This window comes from Micrasema longulum, unplaced genomic scaffold (assembly GCF_059751315.1).
Source record: "Micrasema longulum isolate JH-2025_06_02 unplaced genomic scaffold, ASM5975131v1 h1tg000678l, whole genome shotgun sequence".
Classification (NCBI taxonomy): Eukaryota; Metazoa; Arthropoda; class Insecta; order Trichoptera; family Brachycentridae; genus Micrasema; species Micrasema longulum.
In genome coordinates, this window is record NW_028277874.1 from 2069114 (window position 1) to 2090731 (window position 21618).

Sequence of the window (21618 nt, forward strand, 5' to 3'; positions counted from 1 at the left end):
AGTGGCGTAGATCAAAGTAGTGCGTTTTTATTAAAATATTTTATATGATTTTTTTGTACATTTTCAAGAAACTTTGCTTTATAATTTAATGCTCGTTTTTTTACCGAGCGCAAGAAAACATTTTTTGTATTCAGTTTCCCGTAGGGCTAAAGTTCCTCATTGTATTTTATAAATGTGTGTTGGCTTTCCAATGAAATAAAATAAAAATAGTCATAACTCTTACGTGGCTGTGAGTCACACCAGTCAGCATACAATACAAGACTTGATATATCTCTGTATTTTTTTTAAATGATGACGTTGAGTTTTTTGTCATTTTCAAATGGACATTTTCACACCGGATTTGGAAAGTGATATTTGTATAACTATGCTGAATTTTAGTACAAAAAATATTTATCTTTGCTTCGCGAAGAATGAATGTGACGCCAATACAGCAATAAATCTATAAAAGAAAGAACTCATAACAAGGAAGACAGAGACGCACAAAAGTGGCCGGTATTTGAGTGAAAGATATTCAGTCGGTTATTGACAGTGATGGGGGGTGCACACTTGTAAGATGACCGGCGTATTTATGATTTTTAAGTTGTTTTGCTATAACAGGGCTCAATTATGTGTTTATTTTTATAAATTATAGAAAGTAATCATTAAACAGTATGTCTCAATGTTTTGTTTTTTTTTTGTGTGTCTGAACTTTAGAATATTCCTTCTTTTGCTTTTGGTAACACGATGTTACATCACCGCGCGTAAAGGAATTATTTACTACAATCTTGTAAGAGTTAACTATATTAAGGAAGTTCATGGGTTTTTTTTATTCGTTAATAGACAAATAAAAAAAACTGACGAAAGATTTGTTTTATTTTTTATTTATTTATCATAGTCGCCATAATTTTCAAAGTTTTGTAATTGTGAAATTACTTCACCTATGACGTCACCAGTTTCTGTAAGGGCTTTAGTGATAACGCTCACATGATTTTGGCTTAGCTTTATTAGGTCGATAGCAAACTTTACCAGTGTATCTAAGTCCTTCCGGTCAAACAGTAATTAATCTTAGTTACATAAAACTTTTAAGTGTATTTTTTTATAAAAAATACCTTTAAAAAAATATTGTTTTATCTAATGTTAATGAACTTTTTTTCAATGGTGTGGTTTTGAAAGAACGATGTTTTAAAATTGTTAAATCGTGTGATTTCTTTACTGCTACTATTTTATTATATATGCCCCATTTGTATCTATTCATTCCTTCATCTCATCTACCTCGTAACAATGTATAACTTAAAAGATTATCTGATTTGCAGGTATTTGAAGGTGATGATGGAGAGAGATTTGAAAGAAACTGGCTTTACTGGACTGGAGCAAGGATGTTGTATAGACACCTTCCTAGAGCAGCAGGATTAAGGAGAATAGCTTTACACAAGTAAGAATCCTATATCTTTGTTATGGAATAATTGGATGCGGAGGAGCCAATAATAATTTTACTAAGCCTTTAGAAAGCGTATAGAAACTATTTATTAAAATTATACTTTATGAAAATTCAACTTTTCCCTCCAACTAATTATTTCAGGAAGCTGAACTTTTGAACCTACGAGAAACCTGATCTTATCTTATCATTGTATATTTTTTGAATCTTTCGTTTTGGTTAGCGCGAATTTTCCTTATGATCGAAAGTGCTCCCTGACTTCAAAAAGGTTCAGAACCACTGTTCTAGGGGATAGAGAAGATTCATAATTGCACCCCTAGTCTTTAAAGAGCCTGGCTACTGAGTGGGGGGCGAGTGTTCTCATATTGCTAAATCTCCCCCTCCAAGCCCATGTCCTCAAAGTGTCGGGTTATAAAGTAGTGAGTGAACGCTCTAACATCCTCAGGTTTAACCAGTGAACCCCCGAGGATACATCTTGTTTTGTGATAAAAATCGTCACATTCGCATAGAGTCTGTAGAGGTGTTTAATTATCTGCACTTCAGAACCTACATCTAGAAGTTTTAGAAAGTTCATTTATTCGGGTAAACATTGAATAATTTTATGTCCTTGTACTGTGAGATACACGACTCGGCTTTTCTCCTCACTGGTAATCTTATTTTTTTTTATCTCTGGTTTTATATCTACGGGGCGTTATTGGTTAAAATTTATGATGCTTTTTATTTCATTTTAACCCATCAATGATTTAATTAATGAAATTTGCGACAATTTATTTTATTTGTTGCTGTAGGGGTAAATGCATAGAATTAAGAATAGTCCAGAAGGGGCGTAGAATCATATTTGAATACATCGGACTGTGTCCAATGATTCGCCCACTATGCCCGACTTTCGCCGCGCGCATTCGTAGTGTCCCCGCGTAATGTTGCACGATGGGAAAAAATATAATTATAACACAAATGAAAGGTAAAAAAAAGCAATCTGTTAATTTCTCTAAAATTTTATTGTGCACGCGAAAATATTGATTGACACAACAGAGTAGATAAGTATGTAAATGGTCATTTAATAAGAGTAATTGAATTAATTAACTTTAAACTTAAAATATAAAACAAATTTTATTTTACATAAAACGGATATTTTTATATCATGTTAAATAATATTTGAAGATAATGTTGGTCAAATGTCTACCACAGAGTTGTTTAAATCGAGGCCCAATTTTCATTAGTTCTCTTATAAGATAAGCAAAGTAAGGTAAAAAAAATTACTACCCTAGCAACACTAACGAAATTTCCATTTTGTTTCTTCGACAATCTGACAGATGGAAAAATAATTCAATTTTTAAGTAATGCATTTACTATTTAAACATTCGTTTGCTAATTACATATGAAATGTGATTCCATCCCGTTTCTTTAAGATCCTAGCAGTATTTCTAAACTTTAAAAGGACACAACACGGCACAGTGGAATTAGAATCAGGAGTTGCGTATTGAGCGACGTCTACAAAGAAACTAATGGGTCAAAACGTAAACCTACTCATTTATGAGTAGTTTAGACGCCTTCTGTTTGATGTGCGTATGCGGTTTCTGGACTCTTCTTAATTCTATGTGTAAATGGAATAAAATATGTTTTATGTATTTCAGATCAGTGGCCACAAAGGGCGACCGAATGTATCTGTTGGTATGCGAGTGCGGGACCCTTCTCCAGGACATGTCCGCCGCGGCCCTATTGGTCCCGGCGCTGAGGGCCCGACTGTGTGGTTACACGGGCCTCTACAGGCCAATAGAGGCTTTCTAGCAAGAGGACAAACCGCAAGACATCAACTGTAATATGAACTGTAAAAAAGATGCTCTTGTGATTATTGTGTAAAAAAAAAATTATTTAAAATTTAAAATATGTAACGAAAACTCTGGCACATAAAATTACTTTTTTAATGCTTCTAGATTTCCATGCAGTCTTCGCAAAAAGGTTCTCCATTATCGTTAAAAGTGTTATTTGTCAAACTTTTGCTCCATAACGGGTCAAACATCCAGGTTTAAGAAGAATCCCAACATTAACTGTGACCTCTTTTATATTATTTTTTAATTATGGGAGCTAATGCTAAATAAGCTCCAGGGTGGTATTCTGAATCTTCTCTATCTCCTAGAGTGATTACTTTGGGGATTTTTATTTTATGCGTGCACCTAAACATTGCTTCATTTATGGCCACACTGATGATAAAACGTCAAATAAATACGGACATCTAAAACCGTATGAGATTTTTTTTATTAAGAACATTATTGCGATCGTGAACATTACCCAAAACATTTAATCAGGTTGAATTGACCAAACCGTCTTCGTTTTTTTCCGTTTATTGAACAGTTTTATATATTGTGTGACATTTAATCATCAGTGTGGCCATTATTTAAAGCAAAGTGTCATCACATTTTTAAAAAAATCCCCAAATTAACCACTCTCTAGGGGGTGGAGAAAATTCAGAATACCACGCCAGGGCTGGTATTCTGAACGGAATTGCGCGCGAAGAGATCGCTCTGTTAGCGTGTATTTAGTGCGTAAATACGCGTTAAAAATTAGTTTTCTACGCGCGCTTTTGCGTTCAGAACCCTAGGGGTGGTATTCTGAATCTTCTCAACTCCCTAGAGAATGGTTAATTTGGGAATTTTTATATTTTGCATGCGTTTATACTTTGCTTCATATAATGGCAACACTATGATTAAACGTCAAATAATATATTAAACTGTTTGAAGAACGCAAAAAAACGAATATGGTTTTGTCAATTCAACCTAATTAGGTGTTTTGGGTAATGATTAAGGTCGCAATAATGTTCTAAATAAAAATCATTATGTTTTATTTTAACGTGTTCATATTTATTTGATCTTTAATCATCAGTGTGGCCAGATTTGAAAGTGTAAACACATGCAAAAAATACAGATTCCCAAATTAACCACTCTCTAAGGGGTAGAGATGATTCAGAATACCACCTCTGATGCCACTGAGACCTGTGTAGATAGATATACCGGTAAACGTCGTTTTACGCTGGGGTTCCGTTCCGAGAGACACCGGCTTGAAAAAAAATCGGCGTAAAATGAACACAAACATAATGAATGAAATACCTAAGGTTAGGTTCCGTGTTAAAATTCTAAGAACAATCTAACGTGTTTATTTAATACATATCCTATATACAGGGTGTTCTTTAAACCCTGTCACATCCGAAACCACGATGATCAGTATGAGCAAGAAGACATATTTACACATTAAAATATTTTTTTGGAACGACTAAAATCTTAAAAAATAAAATATAGAACAAAACAAATGGTTGCTTACTTCTGCAGGGGAGAAACAGGGAGGGGGGAGTCTGAACCGCATGGCCGCGCCCACCTAGCTTCTCCCTGCAGAAGTAAGAAACCATTTGTTTCTTTAAATATTTTATTTTTTAAAAATTTTTTGTTCTAAATATTTTTTTAATATGCTAATATGTCTTTTTGCCTATACTGATCATCGTGGTTTCGGATGTGACAGGGTTTAAAAAACATCCTGTATATTCAAAATGAATTATTTAATAAATACAGTTTAAATTCGTTTACAAAATAAATAATAATCTCTTGATATAAATAATGAATTTTTATAATAAATACTAACTCACCAGTTCGTCAAAAAGCATCCAATTTCATTTGCTTTAATTGTTGCTTCCTTTCTTGCAGAATCATATCATAAACTAAAGCGCTAATTGGTCAAATAAATAAGTGGAAGTGTACCAAGTATTTTTGATTAATAACTTATAAGTTATTACATCATTACAATGGAATTCCATCAAGAATTTTTTTTTATTAATAAATTTCATAAAAAGTACATGTTTTTGTAAAATTCTAAACATATCTACTTTTACACATCTAGTAAATGTTATCACTGTAACTCTCCAAAAAAAGAGACTAACTCTTGTGCTTGGAGAGTCAATAAATAATTTTAATCAAACAATACAAATATTTGAATATTCTTTTAATTTTAATAATTTACAAAATATAATCATAGCGTTTTATTTTTCTTAAAAACAAAACGAAAACTAACTCGGAAATAATTTCACACACGCAATAGGCTGCTCGCGTACACGGTAATATAATAAAACAACCTGTAAAAGTGTGTCTGCTATTAGAATCGCGGCACCTACTATCGGCTGGTGTCGGCCTAACCGGGGAATCCCACGCCGGCACCAACCGGCGTAGTTGTTAATCGGCGTAAATCGAACTGGCGGTGGCACAAAACGACGTTTACCTGTATTGTGATAGGTTGCCGTACGTTAATTTTTGCCCTGAAGTCCTAGGTTTTTAAAGATACCAGCTGCTGAGCGAAGGGCAAATGCTCTCATATTTATTGCTAAATCTCTTCCTAGCCAAGGTCCTTAAAGTATCTGGCTGTTGGGTAAAGGGTGAGCTCTCTCACATCCTCAGATTTAAGTGGTCCTCTGAAGAGACCGCTTTTTTGTGATATAAAGCATCAAATTTGTAATGGTGTTCCCTTATCTGTATTGCAAAACCTACAGCTAGAAGTTTCCGAAAACCCTCAGTTGATTTCAGCTAAGTTTTATTAATTCGAAGGCTGTGATCTGATTGGTAATCGAAACTAGAACCTTGTGCATGAAGGATATCCATTACTAATTACTCGTTCATTACTAATACAGCAAAGTGGTCTATTTTAGAGTCACATATTGACGTAATGATATAAAATTATTCATTTGTCATTTTTCTCATATAAATCTTGGTATATTTTTCATGTGACAGGGTTTTTGTTACATACTGTTTAAGTGATCTAACATAGCATAAGATCTTCGGTCATTCGCTAGTTAAACATTATCTTGTTGATAATAATGAGTAACAAAAAGATGTGTGATATAGGAAGCTATGATATACTTGAAAAACACATCAAAGCATAAATATCATAAATAAATAAAATGCATATCATCGTTTCGCCGGCAATATTTGTTAAGTTACATTGCAAAAATTTTCAAGGAGATTAATAAAACAATGAACTTTTTGATGATGGATTTATTTTTTACATGTTTTTTTATTGATAGCAAAAAGGAAAAACACGAAATTTAGTATTTTTGAAATTTAGTAAATAAAATTGTGAAATCAAAAATACTTTTAAGAAAGAAAAATCACTTATAAGATATTGCCGGGGCAATGAATTGTCTTTATATCGATATATAAGTATATGATATGTATTTAGAATACCAAAAATGTGGTCTTGCGTTTAAAGTGTAAATAAAATTGTTCTTAAAATGTAGCACATAAAAGGGACCTAACATAACGTAGATATTCAGTCGTTCGCTAGTTGAACGTGTTCAAAAGTAATGCGATATGGCAAAAACTACGAAGTGCCACTTTGTCAAATGCTTGGAAAATGTGTTTAAACGCGACTGCTTGAATATGAAAAAATAAAATTCAAGCATAAAAATATGTATATGAACAAAATTCAACAAAATTATGAACTTACGATTGTTTACTTGGGACGGGTATAAAAAAGATTAAAATTTTATTATTTTTCTATTTAGGCTGCAGTCTGATAAAAAATATATAAATCATATAATTTTGCTGCAAAATTTTAATGCCATCGAATAGCCGATTTCAAAATTAAAATTTTGCTAAAAACATACAGTAGAAATTAACTAAACCGATAGAAAAGAAACTACTTTTTAGATACTTAAAAAAAAATTATATATATATTCATCAAATACTTATTTACCTAAATTTTTAAATGGCGTGATTTTGAAAAAACTGCGATTTTAAATGGCAATTTTTTTTTTTATGAATAAATTTCATAAAAGGTACATGTTTTTTTTTTTTCCATACAGATCCACTTTATACATATGGTAAATGTTATCACTGTAACTCTCCAAAAAAAAAAAAAAACTCTTGTGCTTGGAGAGTGACTTACACTGTTGTAGTTGTTTATTTATAAGAGTTTATATAATTACTTTACTTTTTATCAGACTACAGCCTTAACTAAGACAAGATAAACACTTATTTCTGTTTGAATAGTGTTCAAATGATGCCATTATGTTTTTTTTAACTATTTAAAAAATCTTTGTTTTAATTTTTACTTGCGGCATGTTTTTCACAGTGCTTTGTTTTGTTCATTTCAGAGACCTTACAATTTATTATATTTATTTTTTTGTGCCCAAGAAAACATTACTTAGAAGTAGCTAAAAGCGCTAGAGCGCTAACTTCCTTTTTGTAATTGTTTATGCTTTAACAAATATAAATATAACATTAAAAACCGGTCCAATCGAACATTTGGACAATATTAGACATTTGAACAATTAGTATAAGATGTTCTCATAGTTTTGTGCTTAAACAAAAGTTGTTGTACTATATTACAATAATAATAATGGCGGTAATAAAATCTCAAGGTTCCTACATTACATTTTCACTAATTCTAGTTATGTAATGTAAATATAACGCACCCACAGAAGTACACTTTGGTATATCTAAATCGCCCAAATTACAGGAGATCAAAAACAATATTTTTGAAATTTATTAATCTTTATTTTTTGACATTATAATGCCTTGTATTTTTGTAGTATTTGCTTATTTGACTGCTGAAATATGAGAAGAAAACTGAAACATCCATAATTACTGTATTGTTCCTCTTGATATAGTGGTTAAGCTGTTATAACCTAACGATTGAAGGAAAATTATAGACACAATTAGAGAAATTAAATTCTATATGGGATTGCCAGAACTGTTATCACTCATCGACTTCAGGGCGCCTGGAAGAAATACTAGACAGGTGCCACAGTTCTGTAGCAAAAATTCACTAACAGTGTATACTTGTAATGCCGTATTAAATAGACTCCAGGGCCGCGATTCTGAACGGCTATCTTTATCGGTATATACTGAGACGGTATAGACTAATATCGATATTTATGTATAAAAGTGTGTATATTTGTATGAAAATTCAAAGTCGTTGGTCGTGTTTGAAATTTTTAGTCGGTTACCAGTAATTGAACATGTTTAGAAAAAAAAAACTGTAAACATATTTTCTTTTTTATACAGACAGCTTAATTTTATTTTGTAGATAAAATTTAAAATAAATTTTAACTTTCCTTCAGAATACGTACCCAGGAACTCGGCAATAGTTATTCCCACGTATCGGATTTATTTCATTAATTCTTTTAGAATAAAATTTTTTAACTTTATCAAAGATGGTGAATGGTAATTAAATCTTTAGTAAAATTATTATTTGAACCACACACTTTGTGATTTTCTATTTGTATTATATACATACCTTCAAATGTTTTATTATTTCATTTACTTTTTATAATTATTTTTAAACTCTCTATTGAATGTGTTATTTAATTTTTAGGTTGAAATGTTAAAATAAAGGCAATTGTGTTGTCAATGTTAATAAAATAAATAATAAATCAAATTAACCGCATTCATAACTCAAAACATTCAAATTTAGAGTTACGACTGGGGGTGCGATAAATTTACAAGAAAAAAATATGTTTAACAATAATCCATAGTAAAAAAAAGTTCCAATCCTAAAGATATTTTCAATTAAAATTCTAAAGCAGCTTTCTGCAATATCTATTATAGTAATAGAAATCTGGCCTTTGTCGAATATACGAAAATAAATATGAAAACTTCTAAAGTTTGTAGATATGTAGATCAAATATATTAATGAATCATAGATATAAATAATATTTACAAATAAATTAATCTATTAATTTCCTACAAAATTCAATTTTAACTTCGAAAACTTTAAAAAGCATATCAATAAACACGTATTATAATCAATAAAATATCAAGGTTTTAAACATAATAATCCTATTTACGCATATCATTTATTTCATTTTGTTGTATTTAACATTTACCCATTAAGATATTTATGTAAGTTTAGTTGTATTTAATGCAAAATTCAATATGCAAATAGGGACCCTTTACTATTCAAAGTCTTTATAAGAAACTTGGTATAAAAGCAATTATTGTATACACCAAAAATGTTCAATAATTTATGTTAATAAAATTAATGTAAAGTAAATTACCCTAATTAATTAATTGATTCCCTATTAGTGGTAGACGTTTTTTTAGTAAGAGTAGAATTTTATTTCCAATTTTTGCTTAAATAGTATTTAAATTTAATTCTAACAAAAATATATAAAAGGAACTATAATTTTTTATTATCTATCAATTTTCAGACTATTTCCTAAAAGTTGTAAATAAACAGTGCTACTAAAAAGTAGACTGGTATTTGAACCCCGGACCTTTGATCTGTGAGTCCACACACTACCACATGACCAAAACCCGGTTAAAAAATCTTTCAATGTTATTAATGATTTCATTCATAATTGGATGCCCAATCTCAAAAAATGCCTAAGTTCATTTTTATAGTTCTGAGATATTTCAAGTTCAAGTGTTTCTTTTGTTCCTGAAATGTCAAATAACAGAATTTGGGAAAATTGAAAATACGTATTGTAAAGTTTTTCTTCTTCTTTATTTTAAGATAAAAAAATACAAAATTGTTAAATGTTTAGTTTCAAAATTATTGCTTGTAAAAAAGTGGACTTAAGCCTTAGGGATTATTTCAAAGTATTTAAAGGACTAAGGGATTTTTTTAGATAAAAAAACTCTTGTACTAAGAGATATTTAGGATTTTTTGAAATTGAAATAATATTTTTTAATAATTTTTAAATACAAAATTCGATATGGGTATTCATTACTGAAAAAATAATGAGGTAAATGTATAGTTCACAAAATGCTCTACACGGACCCAACTTAAAACCGATAAAATTGGACTTAGGCAGTTTTTGAAATTGGGCATCCAATTATTTAAAAATAATGATTAGTTTGTATTGTCTTAATTTTTTTTAATTACCACTATAATTTTTAAAAAATCAAAACGTACTTATAATAATATATATTTTTTTTTAATTACTGTACTATGCTATGAATTATTTTTTTATACAAAATTGATTTATAAGTCCTCGTCACTTTCTTTAGTGAGAACCTGTTCTAAAGAGGACAAATATATTATATTTAATAAACTGTTACCATTAAGTTTTTAATCACTTCAAAATTCAATGAATAATGCATGTTTTATTGTAAATATTCATTAGTTAAGTATTGTACTTACTTAGTAAAAATAGTTTTAACGGTGCTATATAAAAGAATTTCTGAACTCGTAAACATGCCTTTTCAGTAGAATTATTGTATTTTTGTAGATTTGATTGATTAAATATGGTTTCTCTAACCGACCAAAGTTTTTAAACGGGTTGTGACTTCAACGTCTTCATTAGAAATATTTAATACTAAAAAGCATAGTTTTTTCTGTAGATTTAATATAAAAATACACATAAAAACAAGAATTTCCCATAATGTGACGGGATTCAATATTATGTTATTTTTCTTCTTCCACTTGTTTTAGGCCTGTTGGCTTGTTACTCTCCGCATCGAGTTTCCTCTTGAGTTCCGTCCTATCTTTTTGGAGACAATGCATTCATGCTGATAATGTCGAGAATCACACCCAAAACCTCGTGTATTGTAGTTCATAACCTACTAACCGCAAGATGGAAAAATAGATATTATATTTTTAAATAAATCAATCTCACTAGAAATTTATCGTAATAGACAATAATATTAGCAAAATAATTATTCAATTTTGTATTCACTTTATGTAGCTTTGAAACAATTTGCTTCAGTGCTTCGAAGTAAGTAGAAAATAAAATTATAGGTGGCCTTGCTAAATTAAAAAGTCTTTTTCGTATTTCACTACAAACTAGTTTTTTTTCAAAGATTCTTTTTACTATATGCCAAACAATTTTCATAAATAAGAAATTCAGCACAATTTTATAAAATAGTTGGTAAGAAACTATTTAAATCTCAGAATATGAAAATATTGAGAATTGTTGGGTGGGGAGCAAATAATTAAGATTCGTAGTTAATTAGATTATTAATTACCACATATGGAAAGCATATCTGAATGGTAATATATAGGTACATGATATTAAAATGATTTGTTAATAATAAGTGTGACGATATTGAAAAACTCGGTACTAGCTTTCGATATTTTATTTTATTCAAATAATTAGAAAACAAATTCTAAGTAGGTATCAAACCTTAAAAAACTTCTAACTCTTAATTTCTTTTATTGATTTCAAATATTTTTTATTTCAGACTTTCCATTTCATTTATTTCTTTTAGTAACTTGTAAAATGCGTTTTGAGGCTGTTCAGTTCCTCATTTTTGTAGTAAAGTTTTTTTTATTTCTGGTTTAATTTAGGCAGGATTAATTTTTTATTTTGTTTTAATTTTATTTTGTTTATTCAGAAAAACAACAGCAATACAAAAGAATATATGCAACAAAAAAAAACATAAAATAAAGCCAAATCAGTTTTCCACATAAATACAATTATAAAAATCCAATTCAATTAGTTTTTGTGTGTGAGGATGCGTGGATAAGTGAGTGGAGTGTGGTTTTGGTAGGTATGTGAATATGTGTGTGAGTATATATGGATGTAAGGGTGGGTTTATGGACAGGGTGAGTGAATAGAAATAACTTCAATTAATAATTTAAAAGTTTTTTTTTTTTTAAAGAAATGTAATTTTTTCACATAATAGTTTTTTTAAATTCTTGTTTTAAAAGTGAGTTTACTGCAGTTAAATATATCTATGTTATTGAAAAATACATTATAGTTACGCGCCAAGTGAATCAGAGGAGAGTTTTGTTCATAGTTGGTGCGAACTGTAGGTACATGGAAAAGAGATAGATTCATGTGACGGGTGAAGAGATAGATTAGTTTTATAAATGTAATATTAATCGTATCATTTTGTATTGCATTTGTTCTTGTCTGTTGTTTAAAATTATTTATGGAAAGCGGCACATACTGAATTAACTATCAGCACAATATCTTAAGAATTGAACATAAGGTTTAATATGTTTGTGATTTTTGTTTATAAATTGTAAAAGTTTTTTGTTTTAATGATGTATAATACAAGCAAACGTGAAGCACATATCAAGTTTTTGAGATTAGTATTCCAAAAATATAAGTTTGAAATAATAATAAAATAATTTGATGAAAACATGTAAAAAAATAGATTAATTTAAACTGTATTGTGTATTACATCACATACACTGAGCAATGTTCACCGTTCTGGCTATGTTTGATCATCCTTGTAAAGAGACAAGGTTAAAGAACCAGCCAATGACAGATTACAAGCCTTATAAATACCTACATTTCAAAGAAGATTCACAATTTCTATTGCGTATATAATTAATAATCGGTTGTAATAGTGTAAGAAAAAATAAATAGGTACCTTAAATATATATGTATATTACCAATATACTTCTGATTTTAACTATTATTTTCTCAGAATGGTCAAACAACGAGGCCTGTTTTTTTCCTCTGTAAATTTTTAGTATTACTAAATTATATTGGCTTTTGGAATAGGCCCACTAGGTTTTATTCTTATTCCTATTGTAAAAATGTTATTTAATTCACATTAAAATGAAATCTTTTAATTAAAATTGTTATATTAAGAACAAATATCATGTTTTATGACATCTTTAATGGTTCTTTATGGATTATATAGCTCAGAACTCCCTATTGCCAATTATTGTTAAACAAATTAACAAAAGCATAGATGTTAGCAGGAAAAAAACATCCTAATTTGAAACTTACTAATACATTAAATGTAAAAATTTTAAACTAGTAATTGTTTACTTTGGATTTTAATATCAAAAAGTTTTATGAGTTTTAAAATTCTGTGCAAATTGTAATGTGTCATATTTATTTTAATAAGATGTAAAATACTTTTGCATTCAATAAATACTTGTTTTTATTTATCTGCCTCTTCAGGAGTGTTTGTATTGTGACAAGAATCAGACTATTTTGTTCATCCAAAATCAGCATGAATTCAATGGCGCACTTGAGAGAAAAAAAATCATTTGCCTGGTTATTTATTTATGCTTTTTAGAGAAAATATAGTAAAATGATAAAATTTATTTTTTCTTACTCTTATGGTGAATAGGGCACTGTATTGGCACATCAATTGCAACATGTATTGATCATTTGTTGCATGAAGGCCATGGGTTCAGTCTTACAATTGTCTGAGGCACTGACTTTTGTATTTCCATGTTAAATAATTTGACTAGGTGCTTAATTTTCAATTCAGTGTTTTTTTTATTCAATTCTTGAAATAGTGCACACATATTCCTTTACTATGTGAGATTTTTAGATGCCTAGTAAATTTAAAAACCAAGTGGTTTGATTAAATAACCTGAGAAATATAACCACAAAAATATTATCTTCTATATTTGGCAAAAAATGGCTGACAAGCATAAATTTTCATTCTCCTTTCTGTAGTGATATCACAAATGAATAATGTATTATATTATGTAAAAATGAAACCAAGCAATATGTTTAGAAACACAATTAATTTATATAGGTAATTTTGATGAATGTTATGTGATAAAAAAAGATAATGTGTAATGCGTTAATATTTATTTAGTGCTTTAATAAATTTACTCTACATTTTATCACTGGTGACTTATAAATCTACCATTAAAAATATGTTAAATAAGCTAATCACATTGTTAATTTATAATAAATCATCCACGCTAAAGCGCAATAAAGTTTTTGCATGTTTGCAAGATATTTTAATAACACAGGTGTTTTTATTTCATTGATTTATTCATGACCATATCATGTCAACCTCCATCAAGCAAAAATCATTAGATTAAGAAAAATAAATCAGTAGATTCATTATCAACCCAAAGGTCGTAGCCAGCATTGCCAGCCTCAATATTCTTTATTCTCTCGAAGATCATAAGGGTAGGGGTGCGGCAGCATTGCCAACCTCTAGATTTGTTTTAGATCCACGGAAGTTTTTTCAAAAATTTTAACAATTGTTAAAAATTAAAAAATAAAACTATTTCTGTATTCAAATTTTTGAATTTTAATATAGAAATGGAATAAACAAGAAAATGTTTAAAAATCGGTAGATTTTTTATTGAATTCGGTAGATCAGTAGATTACTGTCAAAATTTATAGATTAACAGAAAATTGGTAGGGTTGGCAACGCTGTTCATGACTTTTCATTTCCCAATATGCAAAGGAGCTCATATATTTTTTTTATTACTGGTTCAAATTGTACATCCGAATCAAATCTAAAAGGCATGAATTTGAAAACACAATGTGCCTAGTCTATGGTTAATTGAACATTAAAAAATGTATATTAAATCTTCGGTAAGTACCTAGTTGAGTAAAGAGATAACATTATTTGTTTACCTGGCAACACTGAAAATAAGCCTTGTTTTGCTGATAAAGGCGGGATTAATTTAAAAGTTATTTTGTAGTATTAAGATAAGGCAATCAGATAAGATAATATTACTAAATATTCTGAACAAATGAGATAATGCACACCCTAAAATTACAATTACTAATAACACAACAAATAAGTTTAGTGTAGGCACAGTGAAATGGCCCAGCCAGCAATAAATGGAAACCCAGTGAGAGAAAACCGCTTGAATATTGACAATGTTGTTTCTTCACAACCGGAACTTGGACCAACTCCTCCGGATGGCGGATACGGGTGGATGATTGTCTTCGGGGCTTTAGTTGTCCAAACAACTATTCCTAGCATTCTCTCTGCGTACGGAGTTGTCATCCTTTACCTGAATTTACTTGAGGATTATGAAGAAAATCAAGTGTTCAAAATATGGGATAAGAATATAGTTCTCGTTCCAATATTGATGACAGTGTTTTGGTTACTGCTTGAACCATGGAGTCGGACAATAGTGCTGATATCGAGTAGACCACGAGTGGTTTCTATATCGGGAGTGATGTTAATAGGGGCAGGAATAATGCTGTCCAATTTTTCAGCAGAATCCCAAGAAAATGATACAATTATCAATATCTTCTCTGGAATTTTGATAGGTAATGTTTTTGTCTCATGTTTTTGTGTGTCTGCACATTTTCCTGCCTCGCAGGTCATTGATTCGATCCTCGGCAGGAAAACATACAATACTGATTTTAAAAGGTAGAGTTATATTGCGATATTTAATAGTCTGATTATCTTGCCTTTATATTACAATTTTTTTAGATACGGTGTAATAATAGTAGTACCAATGCAATGTTCTATGGATCATTGGGTGAGAATAAATTAATGTTTATGATAACTGCAGTATTTTAGTGTGTTACCTACAATAAGTAAAGAGTACAATGAAATAATCATTTTATCAATTTTTTAAATTTAGATTAAAAAAAATATTTTTTTAATTTAACATTTTCTACAATTTTCAATAAGGTATGTAGTAAAATACCCATATTCGAAAAAAAATACTGAGAAATAATCAACTTTGTTTTTTATTCATTCAAATTGTATGTAGTTGAAATGTATGTTTTGTGTCTTTGTAATAACCGCTAGGTCGTGGATCCAATTCGTCGTGATCGTAGATCAATGACGGATGTGCAAAAAATGTGACTTATTTTATATTTGATCTTGTAAAGATTTTACAAAGACTTTATATTCCAGGTTTGAGAACAATGAAATATATTTAACTAACCCAAGTATCAAATATACTAGGATATTAGAAGCAAACTTTGAAATCTCCACCAAAAACGGAGAATTAGTTATTGATGCCAAAATAAACTATACATAAAAACCTACCTACCTAAATAATGGCGGAATTCAAAACCGTCTCTAAATCTTGCAAAAACTGATTTCAATTATACTACTTGACACCGCAAACTTAGCATTCTCCATTGAGTTGGTGAAGCATAATATTAAAAATCTCACAATTCTTTTTTTAAAGTTTTTCGCAAATATCTCAGTAACTCCTTCAATGGAGATTTCTAAGTTTGCTTCCAATACCCTCATATACACTTTTGTACTTATAAAGTTATGACATGAGTGTCAAAAAAAAATTAAACTGCTATTAGATGTATGTAAAGTTGAAGAACATCATATGCTTTGTTGTTTTACAATCAATTTTTGAACAGAAATAAACGAATTAAGTCAAATAGGATAGAAACAAAAATATTGAACATAAGTCATCATGATTGCTCATGCCTAAGACATAATACAAATCATGAAATTGACAGCCATTTATTAAAAAAAAAAACTCATAAAAAGTACCTCCTTAATCTTTTGTTCTTAAAGTTTTTATGATTTTCATACATTCTAGGTACTGGGGCCTCACTAACAACACAGCAAACAGAAATTCTTCTCAAACACTATTTTCGAAAAAAGATTGAGATTGTGCAAAAAATACACAAAACGAGTATTGTATTTGGAAATGTTCTCATTCCACTAATAGTCGGTATTTTATGCTCTCACTTTGGAGCCAGTTTGACCCTGATAATCTACGCTGGTCTCGTGATACAGCAATGCTTCATTCTCATGCTGTTTAGCCGCCCAGTTTATGTCGCGAATGCCCTACAACAAAATTACAAAATACTTAAAGACGCTTTGGAAGATGAAGATGAAGAGATATACCCTTCGCAGGTCGAAGCAAATTTAGAAAGGAATCAATCGGAAGACATAACGAACAACAATAAAGAACAGGAAACAAATGTCGATCAAGTCGACGATGACCAAGACGAAACCGTAATTGGCACTTTTAATAATGCAAATACAACGCGAGAAGTTATGGCAACTCACTCACCAGTGCTCGTGAGATATGAAACGACAAATAACCCATTTGGATCAAATTTTGTAAGCGAATGGGACAGGATAGACAGATTTACTGAACCGCAAGATCTGTACAGAGAAACAACCATCGCTGCCGATGCAGGAGGCGACAATTCGTTCATTTACGAACCTCCTAGCGCAATTTCAACAGGAACAGCGAGAAGAACGGCAAATACAAAAAAAAACTTCATAATCTTTCTTTCTGTATTGAAAGATCCCAAGTTTTACGCTTTTACGCACATTCTTTTGACTTTGAAATTTTCTTTCCTTGTTTTCGGAGTGCTGTTCCCTCCATTTTTGTCGCAACAGGTCCCAAACATGGACCTCACAACGGTAATCCAAGTTGTTGTTGTACTGTACATTGGATCAACATGTCTGACCATCGTATCTGTATTTTTCACAACCCTGATAAGCGAGAGGTTCTACATAAGAATATTCAACGTAATTGCAATGATATCCTTCATAGGTAAATATATATTTTTTACATTACTCTTTTTAGGTTTATTACATACATAATAAGGAATGTACAAAAGTAAACAGAAACATTAAAAATAAATAAATAAGTTTATTTTAAACAAATTAATGCTAAAATTTAAATTGCGGGTTCAATTCCCAGTAAAAATTAGAAGTATGCCATTTGAAAATAATGTAAAAAATATAAAATAATCATTAATTTGCTCATTATGTAGGTACATATTTTTAAATCAATTTTTAATTCTTCTGACAGGACTAATAAATGGGTAATGTACTTCTTCGATTAAAAATATTTTAAATCATTTTCTTTTCTTATTTCTTCTTATCATTATTTTTTGTTTGTAATTAATGTACATAAAAGAAATCATTATTAATATATTAATTTTATTTATGTATAATAACATCTGTCACCAATGCCGTGCCCTATGCACCACTGGGTGCGGATAGAGAAATGATTATTATGATGTTCATACTTGGTATGCGATGATGTCACAAAAAGATCTCCAAGTTGTGATTACTTGTGATCTTAAATGGGAATCACATATTGTCATAATTGTCAAATGCACCAATTTCCTCTTATACTTAATAAGGAAAACATTAGCTCACATCACCCAAGATTTGTTCCTCAAAATTTATAAAACATATGTTCATCCACTCCTGGAGTATGCCTACCAAATTTGGAGTCCCTATTTTAAAAAAGACAGAGTTGTTGGAGAAAGTCCAGAGAAGAGCAAATAAAATGGTAGTTTCTCTAAGAAATAAATCATACGAGGACCGCTTAAGGGAGCTTGGGTTAAGTTCACTGAAAAGCTGAGGCAGGGTGTTGACTTGATTGAAACGTTCAAAATCTTGACTGAGCAATATAATGTACCCAAGTTGAAATCAATGTTCACTATGAATGAAAACCGCTATCTTAGAGGTCATTCATTGAAATTAAACACTTCTTCCTTCTCATCCAACCCCAGGAAGAACTTCCTGACAAACCGAGTTGAGGAGAAATGGAATGGCCTTCCAGAGAAAGTGATTGGTGCTGCTAGTTTAGTTAATGTTTTCAAAACCCGCTTAGACGCACACATCAATTTATAATGTTTAATAACCATGTACACTTGATATACACGCATCAGCTTAATAGCTGCTAGTGTGTTATTATTGTTAGTAATTATAACCATCTTTTCTTTAAATCTTTTTAATGTAAATATTAGTCTGGTCAACTCAATTTGTTTCTAATGGTTTTATTTTTCATTTTATGCATATTTATTTTCTTCTTTACAACTTTATCTTTATAATTATTTTATTTATACTTCCTGTATCCTTTTCTTTATACCCATTTTAATAAACTATTCAAACTTTTGAAATAAAATGTGATTTTCTATGAATAAAGGAAAATCAGCCTTTATCAATATTTCGGGTTAGCAAATTTCCATTGAAAAAAGAGCATATTAATTTTGTTACAAATTATTAATTTACAAAAACTTTTTTCAGCGCTCTGTAAGGTAGGCACGCAAAGTTGGAGAGTTTTTCTCGGAGTGTTGGCAATTTACTCCACCAACTGCATCTACATAGCTCACAAACCCATCTACAACCATCTGACACTGGACTTCGACGCATCTGTAATATCAATTGCATCAAACTGCATATCCGCACTCCTAATTCTATTTATTTTTCTAATCCATAACTATACTTACGAAACATGTTTCATAGTAGCTGGGTGCTTGCACTTTGTATCAGTTGCTACCACTCAATTTTTATAACTAGGCTAGATACATAATTATATAAAATTATATATGTAAGCATACTGATAAAATATTTGGTGTTGTTTTGACAAGTGTTTACGTGTTTACTATTATGAATCTATATTTTAAATACATATATACATATGATATAAAATACTACTTGTGTTTTATTTTACATTTGGTTGTCCAGTCAGACATCTACAAATTACAAGTTTATAATTAATGAGAGAAAAAAAAATTAATTGTAATCTAAAATCTAATACCACTTACATATTTTTTATTTTATTATTTATTCAGATAACCAACAGCTAAAATTATTATTTATAAAAAATAAAACAAATTATGAGCGAATTACAGGTTTTCACAAGTAAGATAATACATTCTTAAACATAATAGTAATTAACAGTAAACTAAATCCAAAATCAATAAAAAATGGTCAAGTTACTCGGAAAGCAAACGCCGCACGTTATTATGATAATTCTCAAATAAATATATGCATCAATGTAACAACTGTAATTTACATATAAGTTATAAATTAAAAATACTAGGTACACTTCCACTTATTTTTTCGACCATTTAGTGCTTTCACCCTCTAATAAGCATCTTCAGACTGATGAGAATTGTCAATAAGTAATTTAAATCAAATAAATATATGTCTGTTTAATGATTTCATAATTGAACAATGTTTGCTTATGTCGAAATGCTTGCAGACTGGCTAGATTTTCTCCCTAGGGAGTTGTTCATATTTAAATTTATTTCAACAGAAAGGGAAAACATTTTTGAGAAGGAAATATGGAAGTCTAGGCATTTACAGGGCTTATGACCTGTCATTGGCTGGTTTAAGTGGCCACTTTACACACTGTGTAACATTCACCATTTGCCTATGTTCGAACATCCATATTTCTTCAATTCTTCCAATTGTTGATTTTAGTGAAGTTAAAGAGCTGAAACCTTTATTTTTGTGAAGAGAATTATCTGACTGAATTATTTCACATACTAGGCAACGCCTGAAAACAAATTTTCAATTTATAAACTTCTTCTTGGACCAGTTGGTTTCATTACAATATTTGAGTTTTTCCAAATGTTCGTAGACAAAAGACTGGATTTCACCCCCTCGGGAGTCATTTAGATTAACAGTAAACTATTAACAGCCCTGTAAATGCCTAGACTTCCATATTCTCTTCTCAAAAATGTTTTCCTTCTCTGTTGAAATAAATTTTAATATGAACAACTCCCTAGGGAGGAAATCCAGCCAGTCTGCAAGCATTTGGACATAATAAAACGTTGTTGAATTGCTACCTGGTAAAAGAAGAAAGGTTTAAAATATGCATATTTTGAATTACCCGAAAATGAGATGTTTTGCGACCCGTGGGACATATGGTAAATACGACATTTTGGCGCCAAACTTGTACAGTATACTTATTAGAAAGAAGTGCAGTCGGTGGTCATAACGTGTGACATGAAGCCAACTGTAAGCCGTTTTGTATGGGCTTATTTTTGATCTTATATCTGAAAATTATTAATGAAAACTCGGTTTGAATGCATTGATAGTTATATCATTAGAATCGTAAAAATCCGCGCTTAATACATATTATATTTTTAACATTATTCCTGACTTATGAAAACAACTTATTTGAGTAACAAAATTGGTACCAAAAATGAATGCAACGTATGGCTAAAGGTCAAACATATACTCTTCCACAATACAAATGGATTCAACAAAATATTTCAATTACAAGCGGGAAATAAAAAGATTTTTAACATGCAAGAAATTACGGTAACCCAGTTAATATAAGTTGTAACAATATTAATTTGTCTTTTGGCAACAGCGCAACTGTGCCAAATATTATTTGTGCATTTAGTTAAAAATCTATTGTTTGCCAGAAAAAACTTGTACAATGTTTTCCTTGGCACGGGACTCGGTGAGGAATACATTATAACCAAATCATGTATACTTTTTAATAAATATACAAGTAGTGTTGGGAAAGAGAGGCTATGATCAGGATTCCTTCATCTAAAAAAATATGGTGATGCGCTGTAATTGGTGAATCAAAGTAGAGGAAGAAAATTTTTCTTCTTCTTTGTCTTCTTGTAGATCTGTTAGATCTACTTAGACTACTCAGTCTCCCAGAAGGCCCAACTATCCTTCCATCGCTTAAGAGGTCTTCCAGGTGGGCGCCCGCGCCATCCGGAGGGCAATTCTTTGGCAGCTATGGACACCAGTCTATCGCTGCTCATCCTATTTATGTGCGCCCTTGTGGTGATTTTCACAAAAATGGCGCTATGTAAATTATCCAACTATATATATATATACAGA

General features: G+C 30.3%; 2 protein-coding genes across 2 annotated transcripts in view; both read left to right on the plus strand.

Moving 5' to 3' along the window:
• LOC148279729 (uncharacterized) overlaps positions 1 to 14066 on the plus strand; it is a 65428-nt gene extending 51362 nt beyond the window's left edge. Inside the window, exons 4-5 of the mRNA XM_088229520.1 lie at positions 1293 to 1411; positions 3049 to 14066. Of these exons, the coding sequence (XP_088085646.1) occupies positions 1293 to 1411; positions 3049 to 3202 (273 nt within the window). The 3' untranslated portion in view covers positions 3203 to 14066. The remainder of the gene's footprint in view (positions 1 to 1292; positions 1412 to 3048) is intronic.
• A 696-nt stretch (positions 14067 to 14762) lies between these two features.
• LOC148279731 (uncharacterized) lies at positions 14763 to 19431 on the plus strand. Its single transcript, XM_088229504.1, has 3 exons — positions 14763 to 15338; positions 16589 to 17560; positions 19051 to 19431. The coding sequence occupies exons 1-3, from the start codon at positions 14882 to 14884 to the stop codon at positions 19317 to 19319; spliced, it is 1698 nt and encodes a 565-aa protein (XP_088085630.1). The 5' UTR covers positions 14763 to 14881; the 3' UTR covers positions 19320 to 19431.
• Positions 19432 to 21618: the final 2187 nt, after the last annotated feature.